Source organism: Pezoporus wallicus, unplaced genomic scaffold (assembly GCF_028554395.1).
Source record: "Pezoporus wallicus isolate ANWC-B61680 ecotype Strahan unplaced genomic scaffold, APGP_CSIRO_Pwel_v1 contig_749, whole genome shotgun sequence".
In the NCBI taxonomy this organism is placed as follows: domain Eukaryota; kingdom Metazoa; phylum Chordata; class Aves; order Psittaciformes; family Psittacidae; genus Pezoporus; species Pezoporus wallicus.
Genome location: NW_026641327.1, coordinates 340,369 through 360,298, shown reverse-complemented (window position 1 = coordinate 360,298; position 19,930 = coordinate 340,369). Strand labels below are relative to the sequence as shown.

Below are 19,930 nucleotides of genomic sequence, written 5' to 3'. Positions count from 1 at the left end.
TATCTAGAAGTGACCTTTGGGAAAATTTCTAGCTAGCATACACACTCCAAACATGAAGCTCAATGGTTCTCACAGCAACTGCACGTCCCCCTCCTTTCTCACAAAAATGAACATGAACAGTTCTGCACAGAGGTAATTTCATGTACTAGAGCAGTCCACACCTCATGCAGTTATAAAGTTAAATATCCACATCCATACTTGAACAGTAGTGCCGAAATGTTACATACGTTTTGGATTTAACACTGATTTTGCATGAAGAATCTTTTTTTATGTCATTATCTTTGTCTATTGAAATTGTCACCTATGATGTATTCTGCACTAAAAGAGATATTTTTAAGTGGGAACAAGTAGTTCATGTGCAACTACTCTCCAAAACCCGAACAAAATCAACAGATCTCACTCAAACATTCAGAGACACTCCCCTTTGACTTTGGACCAATATATACAACTTTAAGCCAAGTGGGTTATTTTTAGAAGCTCTGAACAACCAAAAATAGGGAAATCTATTTTAGTTACCTTTTCATCCTTAAATCATCTGTGAAAGCCACCAGTGCTACTTCATAATTTTAACACAGCAAAAATGTGGGTTTCATAACCATATAATCAAGTGTAACACAGAAGATGTGGGATGATTCTATTAAAAACCTTCATTTCACAGAGTGGTTTATGGCATCTGGAAATCATTTTACATTTGAGCGATAGCAACCTTCTCCCCCTCCCATTTCAAGCATCTTGTAGTAACAACTTCCCATTGCTATTTTTCTTTTTCTGCTTTGCCTTCACACGTGCAATTCCTCTCTCCTGCTTTTCTCCTAATGAAAGCAACCCCAGAGTAAATAGTGGTTTGAAAATGATGTGTGTTTTATGCAAGAAGTGAGTCACCAGTATGCTTTTTCAGTTGGCTGAACTGACCCACTTTCCAGGCTCACACATGTTGGACGTAGCGATGCCCCAAGCAAGGCTAAGCCAAGGAAGGGGGAAGCCAGCACGCTGGTGCCCCTCGACGCACAGCTTCTCCTTGAACAGGCACCAGGGAACACAGAAGTGCAGCTGGAGCAGTCACCCCTCCAGGCACTGCCCAGCTGACATTTAGTTCAGCACTACCTTCTGACTAGGAAAAAGCACTGTCTGTCTCCTCACGGCAGTGTACTCTGTACACAATGAGTACACACCACAGCTACCACTGGGCTCCTCCTGGGACACCTAGTGATGGGTAAGGACAGCTTGACCCACACTCAGCATCCTTTCTGGAGCCAGTCTTAACCATGAAAAGCCAGCCTCCCAGCCAGGGGTTTCTCACTGCAGAGAAAGCTATTACGTCTCTCCTGTGCTTGTGGACCATAGAGGAAGGAACTCCTTTTACTGCATTTCTAGCGCATATATTTGGAGGGAGATACCTCCTGATGAATATGATACTTAACTGTTTCTGAATGGGTTTCCTCCTTTTTCTCCCAGCATATAGGCATTCCCCCGGAGGAATCATTGTTTGGATGCTGCAAAACAAAAGGAGTATGTTTCTTAGTTCAGAGGTTTCTGGATTTCATATTGCTGTACAAAATGACAGCACCGAGAAAATTCAGCTGAGCAAAATGTTTGTTCCTTGAGTGTGGCATTCAACAACACTAAAAAGCATGGTGGCATTAGTTAAGATAGAAGATTAAGGCTTATTCCAATTTCCTACCTTAATATTATTAGAATATTGATGTTTATATTCAATTTTCATTTTTTCAAATTAAGCATTCCAGATATGGTACAAAATGGGTATAAAATACATCCTGTTTATTGGATATCCAAATTTTTTTCCCCTTCTAGGCTCATTTTTAAACTCAGCTAAACAAATAAGAATGAGTAATACTATCCATCATCTTCTGCAGGGAGGATTTCACATCATTTTTAATACACAGCAATATTGTGTTCCATTACTAACACCGTGATAAGTAGGATGCAATTATTCAAATCAGCATTTTTCCAGGTCCTCACAACCTCATTTTAAAGACTGAAAGTATATCTGTCGGCAGCTTGAGAAGTGACACATGGTATCGTGGTTAGCACTAGGACCCAATGCAGGTGATGGAGGTGACAATTTTCAGACAAAACCTTATTACTGCTCCCTTTGAGCACATTAGCCTTAGAGATATTGCAGGTTCTGAAACAAGTCTTTCCATTCAGTTTGTTTAAGTCTTCTGGAGATTAGCTGAGTATCAAGCTGAGTATCATCTTTCTGTATGAAAGAGTATTTTAGTTTTGCTGTGTGCTGTTCAACAGCGGGTGCACAATGCCTGAGAAGTTACTGTATCTCAAGAGTATTTGCTGCTTTGTGTAAGTTGTAAAATTAAGAGGAGCTTCTATGTCACTGAATCAGATCCCTTGCTACTGAAGGAACATATGTCATGTAATGCAATCATAAACTTTCTGAATTTCAATTAAAAACTGTTTCGAGGAGCTTTGCTTTTCATTGAGAGACAGCTTTCTGATAACTAGAAACCTTTTGCTTCCCAGCTGAGATTTGTTCATGGTCATTTTATGCCCATTTGTTCTTCTGCCAACATTGTCTTTTAGTTTAAATAGCTCTTCCTCCTCTGTCGTGTTTACTCATTGGCATATTTTTAAATATCAGTCATATCTTCAGTCAGCCTTCTTTTTTCTATTCTGGGACAACCCAAACTCTTTTACTCCCCTCTCATGTTACAAACTTTGTACTCTTCTTATCATCTTAGAAGCCTTTATTTTCTCCTTTCAGTCAATCTGTCTGAGGCACAGATAAACATAATCATGCACAGTATAGTAAGTAAAACCTAGAAGTATTTAATAGATGCATACATACTCATATTTATTGACAAACCGTTAATTCTTAATGGGAATTATTTCACTTGATAGTAGCATGACTGTTTTTTTCCTTTCATAGCCATTATCCAATTTATGGCTCACAGTCATCCTGTGGTCACCTAATATGCACAGTTCTCTGTCTTCATGCATCGTTTCCAATAAACGAATTCACAGTTTATGGATGAACTGACTTCTAGTGGCCAAGTGCCTAGGCACCCCATTCATGCAGTTAATCTCCAGTTCATTTTTGCTGTGTGAGAAATGTGTCCTTTTCTGTGTTGATGAAGTTTATTGCTACAAATCTGGTTTTGCATGAAATTTCTTAGTAAAAATGCCATTGTATAAAACCTGATAGTTGAGGAACTCTGCTTGTAGTTTCCCTCCTTTTCCTTTCAGCACGTGCTGTTGACCCAGTTCCTTTCCCCAATTCTTAACTAGTCCTCAGCAGCACAGCATCCTTCACTAAATTGAGTTAGATTAGGTCTACCATACTTCCCTCATCTGGAAAATTAGGTGTTTGTACAACAGACAGCTGTCAGCTTACTTTATCAAAATCATCTAAACCTACATTCCATTTTTACTCCATTACACAACTAACCACAGCCATTTATGGCTCTTTCCTTGAAAATTCATTCTAAAATGATGCATAATATAGAGATCAGATGAATAAGTCATTAGCTGCCTTCTCTCAATTTTAGCTGGTGATGGAAACACCCGTCATTCTCCAGTTGGTGTAGTGTCAGGTACAGAGCACTTCTGTGCTCTGACAGAACCTTTCTTTCTTCCCTATTACCAGGACAATTTCATGTGACCTGATATTGGTGAGTCGCCGGGCCAGAACCGAAGAATGATACGATACAGTGCAACAAATACTGTTCCAGGTTAAGAAAGCTTGTTTATCCTGCAGCCTTTGCTTAAATAAAGTCTTCTCACCAGAGGTCTCCTCAAAGACCTGGTTAGTTTAGTCTACAGGCTGATTTTTTGCAACAGTCTGAGAGTTAAAATTTCACCTACCCCAGTGGGTTTTCTGCTCCAATGGAAAGCTGAAATAGGGTGAAGATGTCAAAAGAGTTGCTTCAGTTTCCTGTGAGACCTTACATTAAAACACATTTCTTTATGTTTGTGGTGGATTGACCTTGGCTGGACACCAGATGTCCACCAAACCTTCTGCATCACTTCCCTCCTCAACTGAACAAGGGAGAGATAGGGGCAGGGAGAGATCACTCAGCAATTACTGTTACGGACAAAGCAGATTCAACTTGGGGAAAGTAGCTTAATGTATTACCAATCAGAGTAAGGTAATAAGAAATAAACCCAAACCTGAGAAACACCTTCTCCCTACCCCTCCCTTCTTCCTGAGCTCAGCTTCACTCCTGATTTTCTCTTTCCTCCCTGCCAGTGGCACAGGGAACAGGGAATGGGGGATGCCGTCAGTTCATCACACATTGTCTCTGCCTCTCCCTCCTCCTCAGGGGAGGACTCCTCACACTCTTGCCCTGCTCCAGTGTAGGGTTCCTCCCACAGCAGACAGTCCTCTATGAACTTCTCCAGTGTGAGTCCTTCCCACAGGCAGCAGTTCTTCATGAGCTGCTCCAGTGGGGGTCCCTTCCATGGGTGCATCCTTCAGGAACAGACTGCTCCAGCGTGGGTCCCTTCCATGGGTGCAGCTCTTCAGAAACAGACTGCTCCAGCGTGGGCTCCTCTCTCCCCAGGGCTACAGGTCCTGCCGGGACCCTGCTCCAACGCAGGCTTCCCACAGGTTTGCAGCCTCCTTTGGGCATCTCCCTGCTCTGGCGTGGTGTCCTCCATGGGCTGCAGGTGTAGATCTGCTCCACCATGGACCTCCATGGGCTGCAGGGGCACAGCTGCTTCACCATGGTCTGCACCACGGGCTGCAGGGGAATCTCTGCTCTGGTGCCTGCATCACCTGCTGCCCTCCTGCACTGACCTGGGTGTCTGCAGGGCTGTTGCTCTTACATGTTCTCCATTCTCTCTCTGGCTTCAGATTCCTTTGCAGTTTTGTTCCCTTTTCTAACTATGTTATCCCAGAGTCAGTCACTACCACCATTGCTGATGGGCTTGGCCTTGGCCAGTGGTGTGCACATCTTGGAACCGACTGGCATTGGCACTGCTGGAGAGAAGCTTCTACCAGAAGCCACCCCTGTAGCCTGCCCAAAAAAAAACCCTGCCACGCAAACCCAATACAATATTGTATTACTTTCATGTTCTGAGTCCTTTCCGTCCATAATACGAATGTATGACTCATAGTTCATATTTCAAAACAGTGTCACATGCTAGACTTCCCTTCTCTTGCTTTCATGAGCAAAATTAGGAGGAGAAAGACTTGGACTGCGTAATTCAACTGAAAACTGAAAGTTAAGAGTTCATTTGATTTCCCAAAAGGACCACATCAGTTTAAAACCCATTCTGGTTCAGCTGATGAATATGCAACAGTGAACAGAAATAAATAAAAAGACCTCAGTATTCAAACAACTGAAAACCAGGGAATAAATACCAAACAATACGAGCTAGAATTTATGAAGTGTAAACTGCTGGTTAAGAAAGATAAAGGCCCACGGGAAAATTCACAAGTTGCAGCAATGAAAAGATAATATGCTTTTTAGAAGACTATTATGAACAAAATAAGTCCAAGATGGAGGTGGCTGTATGCTAGAACTGCATAAAAGGTGACAGTGTTCAACCCATTTATTGCTAGTCTCTGAAAAGAAGGAGAATCGTGCACTTGCATCAAAAAGAGAATAAACCATGCACTCTTCAGGCTTTCTGCAGGAACTATCTACAGAATTAGAACAAGGGGTTACCACAGCAACATGGTATGAAGAACTGCCTCAGCCACTGAGCACCAGCATCCTAGATATGCATACAGACAAGAAGTGCTTCTGCTACTACCACCACTGCCAGTAGTGGCACACAGATAAAATGAGTTAGAGTATGAATGTACAGGAATAATGACAAAGTCAGAAAGCTCATGGCCAATGGTCCTAAAAATACAGCTGAAAAAAGCACTTGAAGTTATCGACCTGCACAAAACCATAGGCCAAGAAAACATTTCTTTTAAAAGCTGAAGAAGAGCACATCTGCATGGTCCCACTTGGACTGTGCCCTCTTCTGATGTCTGCTGACAGCAGTGAGCTCTGCTCTGCACCGCTGGGACAGAACAGCCCATCTCCACCGCTGCAGGAGGCTGGGGGGCTCCTTCCCTTACCAGCCCAGCAGCCTCATCTGTGAATGAGAAACAGGAAGCCGGGGGAACAGCACTCAGCTGCTCAGACCAATTGTGCTCTTTCCTCTCTCTTTCCCTCTGCAACACTTGAGAGTCCTCACATGTTTGAAGAAGGCTGAAGATGAACCCAAAGCAGCAACCTTCTACCCCTTCAGCAGCAGGAGAGAGGCCGTACAAGCTTGAGGAGCTTCGGCAAGAGGAGAGCTGGAGCTGAAAGGAACAGAACTGCTGGGAAAAAAGGGCAGATGCAGGCCATGATCATTCACTTATGTCAGATGCTTTTAATCACTGCTGCCATTAAGTCATAATGAATCCCTGAACACTGGGGAAATCCAAAGGACTGAAAGGCAGCTGCTATATGACAATCTTCCGAGAAGGGAAACATAACGATCCAGCTAACCACCGGATGGCAAGACTGACATCCATCCCAAGCAAAATACCAGAAAGCTGATAAGAAAGACAAATGACATCACTTAACAGAATTCTAGGGAATATCATCCTCTTTGGAGAGAAACTAGCTCACTGGGAAGATATCACTTCTAGCTGATAAAAGGATTCACTTGTATTATTACATCATTTAACTCAGCAGCACAATGTACTGATTTTTAAAATCCACAAGGAAGTATTTTAGTGCAGAGTTTCTGTAAATAAAGAATTAGTCACAGATTTATAATAATAAAGTTAAATGAAATAGAGTAACCACAGAAAGATCAGACTGCTGGGTAGAAAGGTGTTTATAAAGGTCCTACAGGTATCAAGGTTCAACACAAAGACATTGGTGATAATATTTGCAAAGTTATAAAAATTTAGAAGGGTGGTAAATAGTGCTGGAGACGTAGAAAAACAGAGCAATCTGGAGTGCCTGGAAGGCTCTTTCTGTTTATCCACAACGGATTTTAATACAGCCAAATGCAAACAGACATCTCAAAATAGGGAATGCAAGTCATTTCTACTGAATAGGCACTGCATCCCGAAATGCCAGTGATTCTTGAAAGGAATTAAGCATCAAAGTGAAAAACGAATACAATCCATACCCTGAGCACCGTGGGAGGAGCTGCTGCAAAGGCAGCTAATGCAGTTGCTGACTTAAGTGAAGTGATCTTACCTCTGTTTACAGATACAATGAGCCCGACGCTGGAACAGTGCGTACAGCTTCCATGTAAGTGTTTTCCAAATAATGTTAGAAATTGGGAAGGGTGAGGAGAGAAGCTAAAAGAAATACTTGCAGGCTGAAGAAACCGCCTTGCATAGAGAAAAGAATTAGATGACTTGAATAAAGTGAAGCACTTTGATGTAGGAGAGTACTTCACTTTACTCAAGTAAAGGGGAAGATACGGCGCCAATTATTTTAATCTGAAATGTGGCAAGCACTTAGAAAGGGAAGCTGAAGCCAGATACATGTAAATAAGAAATAAGGTATTAGTTTGTAACAGTGTGAGCATTCAAACACTGGGGCAAGCTACAAAGGATTTAATGGATCCTGTTGTCTCAAAATCACTGTCGGATATCTTTCTGCAACGTACACTTTACCCTAACTGAAGTTATGCTTAAATTAAACACAAGCAGTTGGGCTGAATGCAGGCATACTCGGAAAAAAAAATTTGGTAGCTTTGGTGCTATAGGAGGTCAAATTACACTATCCAGTGATCTCTCCTTTCATTAAATTTTATGAATCATTTCCTGCCCGAATGTGATCACATACCATGCATTCAATGCCTGAACTACATAAAAAGGCTGTTGCAGACCACAGCTTTGAAGCAGCACAAGTTTCGAAGAGGCAGCCTGAGAATAAGGAAGTTGTGTTCTCATCCCGACGGCACCGCAGAGCCCCGGCACGGCTTCACCAGCAGAGCAAGAAGGGGTGATGGTGCTGGAGCTCAGCCTGGCTTTCCATAGGATTATGTGTTTCTACCTTGCAAGCAGCAACTGGGAAAATACTTCCACTCATGACAGCTAATCAATAGAATAGAAATCTACCTGCTGTCACTAAACTGATTGTGATTAGCACATTTCTGCCAAATGCTCTGCTTCTGATGAACGATTATGTTTCAGGAGAAACTATGATACTGGCTTTGGGTATATCTTTGAAAATAACATGCAGGACTGTTTCTAGCCCATCCAGCCCCACTTTCAAAAAAAAAAACAAAACCAAAACTGAAGCAGAGAGTCACAGAAATGATTAAAGGCTGAGAAAAGGAGCCCCACAGTCACAGTCCAGGAGCTCAGACTGTTTGGGTTATCATGAAGAACAGCAACAGAGAACTTCCTCACAATAAGTAACTACATTATGCAAGAAACAAACATTTCGTGACAGAAGTCAAGCTAATTCCAGCAAGATCCAATTTGCAGAATTTGAGGCTAATTAAATTCAAATTACAAATAAATGAGGATAACTATTGAAACAATTTACCCAGGACTGTAGAGGACTCTCTTATTACTGAGATTTTCTTCCTTAAGAGTCTTAGATGTGCGTGGTGAATAACTTGTTTAAGGATGTCTGATGGTCCAGTGCTATACACCAGACAGAAACAAGTTCACGGTGGCTCTTTCTGGCCCTAAAATTTGTTTCTTTGCCTCAATCTTCTCTCCAGTGAAAAGGAAGAAGGTCAATTCACAAACCCAAAGAGCTGTTAGAAATGCTAATTGACTAACAAAAAGGTATGTAATGCTTGACTTACAGAGGGTGCTCTGCAAGTACTGGGAATCATACACTGGGCTTACAACACAGCTAAGGTTGTCTGACATAGCATATAAAAAATTTCACTCTAATTTCCTTTAAAGAAAATATGTACAAATTCGGCTATGTTTGGAGCTTCTGAAAAAAGCCCAGTTTGTATGTGTGCTTGCGAGACTTGTAGTCTGACAGTTATCCATAGGTTCTGCCTGAGCTGAGCAAACGTCATCCCCTTCATTCCTCCTACAGGCATCTTCACTATACATACGCATCCCCATGCGCTTTACGTGCCTCCCCTCCGAGCAGCAAAGGCAGCGCCAGACTTTCCTTCTCGCTGCTCCTCCACATCCTGGTGTGCTCTCCCTGCTCCAGCCGCTGCCGCCCAGAAACAACGGACTCCACACATAAGGCACGGGAATGAGGAGTCAGCCATGGGGTTCTGAGGTTCAGACTGAGATGAGACAAGGGACAGAAGCAGACTGCTTGTAGTCCTGAGCCTCAGCATCTCTAAGATGCAGACAGGAGCTGTGCTTCGATAACGCTCCGGAAAGGGACCGCTGGGGAGCACTGGTTTTTTTCCTCTTTTTTTCTTTTTTTTTTTTTTCTCACTTCGAAATAACCACCCAAAATTCAGGATTTTTGCCTGAAATTAGGTGGCCTGCACCTCCCTGCTGCAGTCTCCTGCACACGTCTCCTGAGGGCTCCTTTGCTGTCGCTGCCTTTGTTACAGGAAGAAGTCTGAGTACACGGAGCCAGACCGCTGCCCTACTCGGAGAGCTTAGGGAAAGAAGCAGGGCTGTGCTGGGGCTGTAGGAAAGAGGGCTGTGTGATGCAAGGACACAAGTACAGCAGCGACATCAGAGGCATCAACCCTCCTTTTCTGGCAGCATTGCTCTGATTTCTGAAGATGATGAGCACCCAGTGCCTCAGCTGAAGGTACCCAGGACTGCACTCAATATGAACATACAGCAAAGGCTGCGTCTTCTAAAGAATCACCCCCTGAGTGCTTGGCATTGAGTAAATGAGAATACATCTTTCACATCTATCTCTACTAATAAGACCATATGTCTCAACACTATAATAAAGATTAATTTAGTGATGGTTTGATATACTTAGAGTTGCAATTATCACAGAACAGTCTGTAACAAAATTAATAGCGCTGTGTGTGCATGGGATTTGAACAGATCTGGGACCACAAGGTGAATGAAGATAATAGAACCAAAATGTGCAATTTCTGGTTTTAGCATGAGGTTAAGGTTAGTACCTGTGCACATAGTTGAGGAATCCACATTTCATCTTGGACTCCCAAGTTTCCTAATTTGCAAGTGGTTGACTTTGAAACATGGAGCCCTTTGTTACAGGTTTCCTGTATGCAGGAACCTTTAGCAGAACAAAAGTTTCAATCATTATTCTTCCCTCACAAACAAGTTCATTTGGGGACTAAGTTACTTCATCAGCTCTCCTTTCTTTATTTGTTTATATAAGAAACCCTGAAATTAAGCTCAAGGAAACTTTTCTGAGCTCTGAGGATGTAAATAACAAACCTTTTAAAAAGGTTTAGACACAAGAGAGTTTTTTAGGTTATGTTTTTAAAATTAAACTGTTTTTAGCACTTCTACCACGTACACAGTGTCACTTCAGGAAGGATAAGGACCACAGGACATATAAAAACATAAAAAATCAGATTGGGAGTATGTCTGTACAGTACTTTATAATTAGCGGTGTCTCTTTCTACCAGGCTTGACTTTCGTCCTCCATTGTCTTCACCACAGACTGTCTGAGAAGAATATTAGAATATTATAATGATGAACTTGGCAGTCCTGGGGTAATGGTTGGACTTGATGATCTTAAAGGTCTTTTCCAACCTAACTGATTCTATGGTTCTATAATACGGGACTGCCACAGCAGCTGGACTACCCATAGTAAGGTGTGAGCAGTGATGGAAAGCTTTGTTACAGCTGAAGCATTTAAGATATTGTCTGAAGCATATGGATTATTTGATGATTAACAAGACAATCTCGCATTGCAATCTTGCTCTCAGTAGGGATATTAATGCAGCATGTTTCACCTTTAAACTCTCAGGAACATAATGTCTTTGAGATCTCTGCCCCTCTGTTAAGTTTGCCGGAACCTGACTAACAGGTAAAACAAAGTAACTTCTAGAGAGTGAAAAGCAGATGCTGCAAAAGCATAAGCATCATTTCCATAGCGAATTTGACTAAAACCAGGGAGATAAGTCGATGAAATATTTCTGCTATGAATGTACAGCACCATAGGGCCTTAGTTCATCCACCTTCAACCTATAGCTAATTCAGGTTTCGGAAGCAGCTCTATTCTGCCAACACAGAGCTCAGTACAAGCTAACAACTCAGGTATATTTACCTAGTGTAAATATAACTTTTCAGACAGGTTCTGCCCAGGCTTAGCTTTGTGCTACCATGATAAGGCTGCTAGTTAGTTCATCAAGTTTGTCTAGTTCATTAGCTTGTCTGCACTACCCCAAATATGTGAGGGATAAATGTTCTTAGATTAAAAAAAACAGAGCAACAGTACCACTTTGAATGGATTGTGTCACTTTTTTCACTAGACAGACATGGCCCTGCACTGGCTGCTTTTTGGGTTGTTCTGTCCTCATTCCCACTCCCCTGTTCCAACATAATAAGGAAGTGCATATTTCACCACCCATACACCACCGTGATGGGGTGAAATAGACATGTCGCTTTGAGTTGCAGTACTAGCCACAGGTTGCAAACATAGCTCTGCACTATGAAGCTGTGCTTGTTCTCCAAACCCTCTTGTAAGTTCACCAGCATTACTGGTGTCACTCTCACAACCACCTATGTTTTAATACCCTGCTTGTCATTTCACCAGACTTTGATTGTCTGGGGTTTGGGGTTCTCTTTGAAATACTAGAAGAATTATCTCTGATAAGACTATCCATCATCCTGCATCCACCAGTCCAAACTAGAAGTATGGTGCAATTTTGGAGCAAATGCCAAAAGCACGATGAGAAACCCTGACTTATACAAAGGGAGGCTACAGATAGATCAGAGGATTGAACAGATGAGAAAGAAACAGAGAAACACTAGGAACCATGTTTAGTTTTCTACCGTAAAGCCAAAACGGAACTAATTTAAATGGATTTTTTATCAGGAAAGGATCACTTATCAAAATCAGGGAGACTCTCCACAGTAGCTAGTAAGCTGATGATCCCCCTCTGTGGGCAGGACAAGATCCAGTTCTAAGTCTTTCAATAAGCCTGCCATACACTATAACTGTACTCTCATTTCCTCAATTCCTTTCTTCTTTTCTACAAAAGGCTTCTCAAAAGGTTTTAGTTGCACTCCAATGCAGAATAGGAGTCAAAATATGTGGCAGCTCATATATTTTATATATTTCTTATAGACGTCATATATTTGTATATTTCTATATCATGAGAGACAGCATGGGAAGAAGTGACTGCATCTGGCTCAGAGACACAGCTTTCAGAGGAGCCTCTGTGACACCAGGAGAACACAGCACAGCATCTTCTCCAGAAAAGAAGCAAAAGAGGGCTGGATCTAAGGCCAGCAAAATGGGGATTGACATTTTTTTCATTATAAAAGTAATTACGAAACGTGTGTGTGTAGGAGTAGAACAGCAGGGAGAAAAAATACTTATAAATACTCATAAACCTACATGTAACATCAACTTGTTAGGAAGATGCAATCCTACTCTTTTCCTGGCTTTGCTGCTTCTATGTTCCTCCTCTTCAGTCATTCAGTGGAAGAAAAGGGGAAATAAAGGATGAAATGCCAAGAGCCCCGTAACAGGTCAAACAGAGCTTACATATAGAATCATAGAACAGTTAGGGCTGGAAAGGACCTTAAGATCATCAAGTTCCAACTCCTCTGCCATGGGCAGGGACACCTCACACTAAAGCATGTCACCCAAGGCTTCGTTCAACCTGGCCTTGAACACTGCCAGGGATGGAGCATTCACAACTTCCCTGGGCAACCCATTCCAGTGCCTCACCACTCTAACAGGAAAGAATTTCCTCCTTATATCCAATCTAAAGAAGATTCACAGAAAAACAGAAAACAAACCCAAACAAGGAAAAAGGAGGTACTTGTTTTTTCCCAAAACTTGAGATGGAAAATGTGAATGCAGAGAAAACTGAAATGAATATGAAATGTTTTCTCCCAGACTGAGCAACTTATGTTAGCTTGATGCTTAAACTGACAATGTTATTATTGTTATCACTGCAATTCAGTCTTTTAAAATGTTTTTGCTACCAGTGTAAGAAATTGCAGCATTTGAAAGCAGCAGGTCACAGTTTCGAAATGCACTTCGAGAGCCAGGCTGGCATGCGAGTTGTCAAGGCTTTGCTCAGCTCTTGCAAGTCTTCAGTTTAATGACGTATGTGAAAATCAGACTGAAAACTCAGAAGTTTCTGTTCTGTCAGATACAGAAAATGAAGACAAAAGTAAAACTAAAATCTGATGCAGCTATTATTTTTGAGATTATAAATGTAGCTGAACAAGTTATACTGGTTGAAAGGCTGGGTAGTTTTGTTTGCTACACTGACAAGGCTCTACTCCAGCACCTTGGCTTGGACACGTACTCAAATTTACTGCAGGTCCTTAACTATGGAAGTGTGAGTATACGATTTCCTCTCCAGGAACACAAACCTCTCCTTCTAAGGAGTATAACATACAGATTTCCATTCTGTTTCTGAGACATCTGACATATTTTCTTTGTTCACTATTTGACAATCTTTGGCAATTTCTATTGTAAATATTTTCCACTGTTTTAGAGACATATCTCCAGAGGAAAAAATATGTTTAAATGCATTTGCAAGTTGTCTGCAGTACAACTCTGCCTTCTGATACTATTTATGTCTGTTACTAGCCTAAAGTAATCAATATATTACAATTTACTCTCACAAATAACCTGAACAGGAGTATTTTTTTTATGTGATCATTAATCTTTTCATCATACCTTTTTAGATTTTTAAAAATTAATTACATTTTATTTTCATGAACAAATAATGACTGCAAGTATTTCACTGCATATAATTAGGGCAAGAGATGGGGAGAAATTTCACCTCTTGCCTTCAAAACTTCCAGAATTTTTTGTGTGCTTCTAAGATAAAAAAGCAGACATTTCATGGATACATCCTACCACAATATAATTTGTCATGAAGCATTTGCTACTGTCTAAAGCCACCTGACACTAATAAAGCAGCTAGTTTAACATTTAATGGTTCTCATCCACTCCTGAAAAACAATAAATAGGAATTCTTCACGGAGTGAAAATCTTCAGGAATCTCTCCGACTGCCATGTAGGGGAGAGCTTTTTTATCTGCTTAGCTGGAGGCAATACTCCAGCTAAGAATCTATCTGGCTCTGAGTAGGACAAGAAAGATTCTTCGTGAATCTTGGACAAAACACTCTTATTTTTACAGTCCCATTTTTACACACCATTTTCACAACAATGCAATGCTACTGACTCATGTTTAGTTTGTGATCCACCAAATTTCCACATCCTTTTCTCCTTAGCTCGTGTCGCCTAGCCAGCCGTTTGCCGTGCTGTACTTGAGTACATGATTTATTGCAGACTGAAGATAAACCTTTACACAGAAACTTACAGACTCACATCCTGCTTGGTTTTCTGGAGATAGTGACTGTCAAAATCACTCTGAATTTGACTCTCGTCTCCCAGGGTGCCTGAAACCTGTTTCAGCTTGGTGACCTCTGCAGGCTGAATGCCCACATGCTCTAACTCATCATACGAGCCATTCAGGAAATATGGAACAACTCTGACAGACCCCTGTGGGATCTCAACCTGCACGGTAGTCTTCTCAATATACCCCCCTGAAACCTCTAGCACCCACAGAACAACCTCAGCAAATTTTGCTTGTCTAGAAATGGCCTGAAATGAGAAAAAACCCCACTGTGTTTGTGGAAGGATTTCTCATCTGAGGGCAAGGAGAGGAAGACTCTATCTGGCAAATGCACTCGGAGTTCTCAGACATCAGGAAAACGCATTTTGGAGAAGCAAATCCCTGTGAAAGATGAGGAGGCAAAGAAGAGCCCCCTTTCTTAACAATGCCTCTCTGACTGGGAGGTGAGAGCATAATATTTGGAGTTTCAATACAGGAAGGATTTTGAGAGGCTACTCAGCATCATGATTCCCAGGGATCATATAGTACCAAACACAGCAAACTTCCCAGGAAAGCAAGACAATGACCCCGAAACTGCCACATATTCATCTTCACTCTGCCTCAGCTCCAGTGTTACAGAAGAGGGAGGAATCCACTAGTGGTGGATTTTTACAGTCCTTAATGAGTGACAAAATTTGGATTTATGGCGGCACATGTTTTCAGCAAGCTAAACCTACTGAAATGACCACCATTCAGCATCAATGCAAATAAAGTTTAAGGAATAAATATGTAATATGTATGCATGGATATTGCTCTTTAATACAGAGCAATAGTTTTGGTGCACCAGGCACCACTGCAGTAACAGGAAGGGTCAAAGACACGGTGGCAGACAACATGTTTTGCAGCCTCAGCTTAATAGACTGATTCATGCAAATTATTTATTCACTGTCTGCAGATGCAGCCTTGATTCAAAACCGTAGACAGTATGGGCCAGCCCAAAGCAGTCTCATCCTGCAACAAGTTCCTGGATGCAGCCTAAATGCTTCGCTCACAGGCACTCAGATTAAAGGTGTTCCCCTGACACAGGCTGCTAAGCTCTGCCATCTCACACTATTTTACACCATCATCCTGCACTTGCCCTGCTGTTGAACACCAGAAGGCACCTATTAGAGGGAAAGGATAAGATCCTGTCCTGGGTTCAGCAGTAGCAGTCATTTTTCTCCTTCTTGGTAGCTGGCGCAGTGCTGTGTTTTGACTTTCGGCTCGGGAACAGAGCTGATAACAATGATGTTTTGGTTTGGCCAGGGACTTTGTGAGCCTCATGCTCTGCCAGGGAGGAGGGGAAGCCGGGAGGAAGCAGAGACAGGACACCTGACCCAAGATAGCCAAAGAGGTATTCCATACCACAGCACGTCATGCCCAGGATGTGACTGAGTGTTACCCGGAAGGGCTGGGAGACTGAAGGGTTGGAGGAGGTATGGGTTGGTGCTTGGTCGGGCTGGGGGGTGGGTGAGTTATCAGTCGGCTGGTGGTGAGGTGTTGTATTCTCTTCCCTTGTTATTTCCTTTATCATTGTTATTATTGGTGGTAGCAGTAGTGATTTGTGTTATACCTTAGTTACTAAACTGTTCTTATCTCAACCCGTGGGAGTTGTATTCTTTTCGATTCTCCTCTCTGTCCCTCTGGGAGTAGGGGGAGGGCAAGAATGGGTGGAAGTGAGTGAATGAGCTGTCTGGCTGGGTTTAAACCACAACAGATCCAGCGTAAGGTCTCACAAACAAAGGTAAAAGAGATACACTGGGTTCCTTGCAATTCTAGCTGCCTGACTGTGTGATTGAGGGTTGCAAGCATATGAACAGATGTCTACACTGAAATGGTTGTATTACACACTGGTACTGGGGACCTTAGGAGGTCATAAATACTTGGGGTGCACTTAGTTGGCATTATGTTGGCATCATTTTGTCCGCCCCACTTATGCAATCCTGCCAGTCCATCCATTCAAATTCTGCAGTTACCCATGGTGTATTTCTTATGCTGACGACAGCACAACGCAGCTACAACTGCTTTAGAAACCTCAAAGATCATCGCTCTGAAGGTAAATTGAACTAAATCCAAAAGGACTGTCAACAGCTCTGTGGGAGCTCTGGACTGACAGAGACATACTCCTAAAGCATTTCCATCTCAGGATGTTCAGCTAGTCCCTAACTCTGACTCAAATTCCTTGCAAAGTACCTTGAAACTTTCATTCTTTAGGCAGACCCAGGAGCCTGCTTCCTCTTAGAAAAAGCATGCACTTCATACACTGAAGACTGCATATTTGCTCCTGTGCCCTCCTTCTTTGCTTCGACCTCAAAATGTTTGTAGAAATCCTGGTCTGCGCTTCCTAGTAGCAATTTGCATAGAGGGCCAACAACAAAACTGTTTCTCCCAAAGTAGCAGCTCTTGCTTCTGCTATCCAAGTATGGCTGGATTTATTCCTACGTATATATATCAGCATATACCTCTGACATATGACTGACTTTCTTGTACCAGGTGGTAGCTGGCAGAAAACAAATTTCTGGGGTAGACATTCTTTGCTTTTCACATCTTGTTGCAGCGATGCCCCATTCTGAGCATCAGTGAGCACTGCACTGCTGCCAAGCCCTCCTGTCCTGCCTACCACGGCTGTGTGGTGACAGTGACCACCACCAGCAAGCTGTCATAAACACACAGTTAGACAGGAATTGTGTGAGAACATTCACTTTGACAAACATCCTGTTGCTTGCCTCATGGCAGAACTGATGATGCCTTTGGCCTGCCCATAGCAGGGAAGCAGGCACGCACTGCCAGCTCTCCAGGTAACCCTGGTTCAAGTGGGAGCAGCCAGAGTTGAGCAAAATCTCACTTGTGCCGTTCAGGCAGATTGTGTTAGCAGTTGATGAATTGTGGTTATCTGAGCTATAGCTTATTCCTCATGGGTAAGCCAACTCAAATTGAAAACATCACCACTCTTCGGCAACGAGTTCATGTGTGTGTGGACATGAGTCAAATTAGAAGCAATGTCTGAGTTAGGACTCCAGTTATTCCATAGTGAAGACAAGCTCATGCTATCCAAATTCATCCCCTTCCTGAGAATCAACTTTATTGGTTACTCAAACATTACTGTAAAAAAAAAAAAAAAAAAGCCCTGGCTGACACTTCCCACCCAAACTTGCCAATTCCTTAAATTTTCCTCCAAAATCTGCTTTGTCCTAGCTGTCTCTGGGCACAAAGAGACACTCCCACATCCTTTACATTCCAGTTGGGGCTAATTAAACTCACATGTCAGCATGAGTCAGCAGTAATTACCACGACTATTAAGGAAAGATTTGGCACCAGACCTTAGTTATTCAATAGTAGAGCCCCCATATTTAGTGGGGTCTTGGCTTAAAGCAAACCCCTTTAAAACACAACGGCAAAAGCTGTGCCAACTTCAGCTGCATATGTGCAGTCCCTGATACCAACAGTGTCTTTTCTATATTTTTAGATATATCTAGAGAAAGGCAAATCAAATACAAAAATCACTTCTAACTAGTAAATCCCCCATGGTGGAGTTTAAGTCTGTTTGCACGCTTAAAATGATGAATCAATATTAGATTGCCTGGCTGGTTTTCGTAAGCATCCGCACTGCAAACAGGGCCTAGCAATGCATTTCCTCCTCACGATTCCTGGGTAGAAATCAGAATCGATGGGAAGTTGAGGTAATAACGTACCACCCCTTCTATGGCTTGTTTGGAATAAAAATCCCAAGACCACAACAACCTGGCTTTTCCACATGCCAGCATCCGTTCCCTGCCGCTCTTTGCCGAAACAGTCCACCTCAGTACATCTTCACCCTGCAGACTGTGGGGCTTTGTGCTTCCAGAGCTGAAGGAAGGCTGGAGGTGTTTATACATAGGCCCGACGCAGCCCCTGGAAACCCGGGTCTCTCCTTGAGACCGGAGAACACCCAAATACGCTTTTAGAGTCAACTAGGGAAACAACTATGCTGTCACAAATATATACACTGATGAGGAGATGCGGTGGATGCAGCAGTGAAAAGCGAGCACTGCCTCAGCCCTTGCTTGCGCAGGGGGTGCCAGCTGGAGCAACAGTGTTAAAGTTACTGTCAAAACCTGATCTGATGGCTTTGGATCTTAATATCTATGGCATTAGGTACTTTGTTTTTCAAGGAAACGAATTCTTGCTCTTGGTTGCAAATTAACCAAGTGTCTTGCCAGTGAATTTGATCTTGTCAGTCGTTTAAGTCTCTCACTTGCACGCAACAATTTAGTCTTAGCCCTGGATAATAACACTCTCTACGGTTCATAAAAGAGCACTGTTTTATTTTATCTACTGCAAACATATGTGCATCAACATTCTTCTCAACAGACCAATTCTGAGCCCAACCAGATCATTCAGTTTTATTTAAATACAGCCCCGGTTGTCTTTTTGAAATCTTCAACTACCAAACAACGTCAAGCATATTCTTGGGGTTTTCTGTTGGTTTTTGTTTCCTTTTTTCCTTCTTTTTTTCTTTTGGTCTTAATAGTCTATCTCCTAGACACTCACTAAATGACGCACAAACATTGTTTGTGCCCGTCTTCGGGGAAGAAAGAGTTTCTTACGTGTTATAACTCAGTTTTATGCTATTTGCGTTATTCTTCAATAAAGACATAAAACTACAGCTTCACCCGAGGAGGGGCAAAACTCGCGTTTACTACAGAAAGTAACGCAAAGTCGGGGAAAAGCACGAGAGCCTGTACACATGCTTTGCCCTTCCCTCGCTGATTTTTCCTCCTTGGCTATGTCAAACTGAAACACAACAAGAATCTGTAGCTCTGAAGTTATAAGCCACTGAGAAGGGAAGCTTTGGGGGGATGCAACGCCTGACCCCCAAAGCAAACCCACCCCGCGTAAGGCCAAGCGAGTGCCCTCGGGGCTCCAAGGAGGCAACGTGAAACTTTATTCTCCGGGCTTTCCCCCTGAAAGGTCTCTCGAAGCATCAGCGGAAAGGATGGGTGAGGCCAGACGGGGCCAAGGTGCCCCGGCAAAGCCCTCCGCCTCTCAGGTTTGAGCCCTGGGGCCAGCCGTGCAGCACCCCGGGCATCACCCGCACGGGGACACCGGCAGCTCCCAGTGCTTTCGCTTCGCGGGAGCTGCGGACCGCCACCGGCGCTCGGGTGGAAGGAGCGCCGCGCGTCCTGCACGGCTGCGGTCCCACCGCCGCCGAAACAGCCGGGGAGGGGAGCCCCAACAGACACCCCGAGGCGTGGGGTGCTCCGGTCCCCTGGTCGCCCCGCAAAGCCGGGGCTGAAGCCTCGCCCGCCCAACCGCGAGGTCTCGGGATGCAACCATTTACTTACCCCACGGTCCCCGCCACGACCCGGGGGTGCAAAGTTTCTGCGGGCGAAGATCAGCCCCCCGTCCGCGGCGCTGAGCGGCGGTGCAGGGGCGGAGGTGCGAGAGCGGGCTGCTGCAGCGGGACGGAGGGCGCCGGGGGTGGGGAGGATGCTCGGCCGCCGCTTCCCTCGTGATTCAGGTG

The 19,930-nt window shown here is 43.3% G+C and overlaps 1 protein-coding gene across 1 annotated transcript in view; it reads right to left on the bottom strand.

The window, feature by feature from the left end:
- Window positions 1-19,930, bottom strand: part of AHRR (aryl hydrocarbon receptor repressor) — an 88,236-nt gene extending 68,306 nt beyond the window's left edge. The window contains exons 1-2 of the mRNA XM_057423105.1: window positions 19,752-19,930; window positions 1,422-1,493 (exon numbers count right to left, since the gene is read on the bottom strand). Coding sequence (XP_057279088.1) covers window positions 1,422-1,483 — 62 coding nt within the window. The 5' untranslated portion in view covers window positions 1,484-1,493; window positions 19,752-19,930. The remainder of the gene's footprint in view (window positions 1-1,421; window positions 1,494-19,751) is intronic.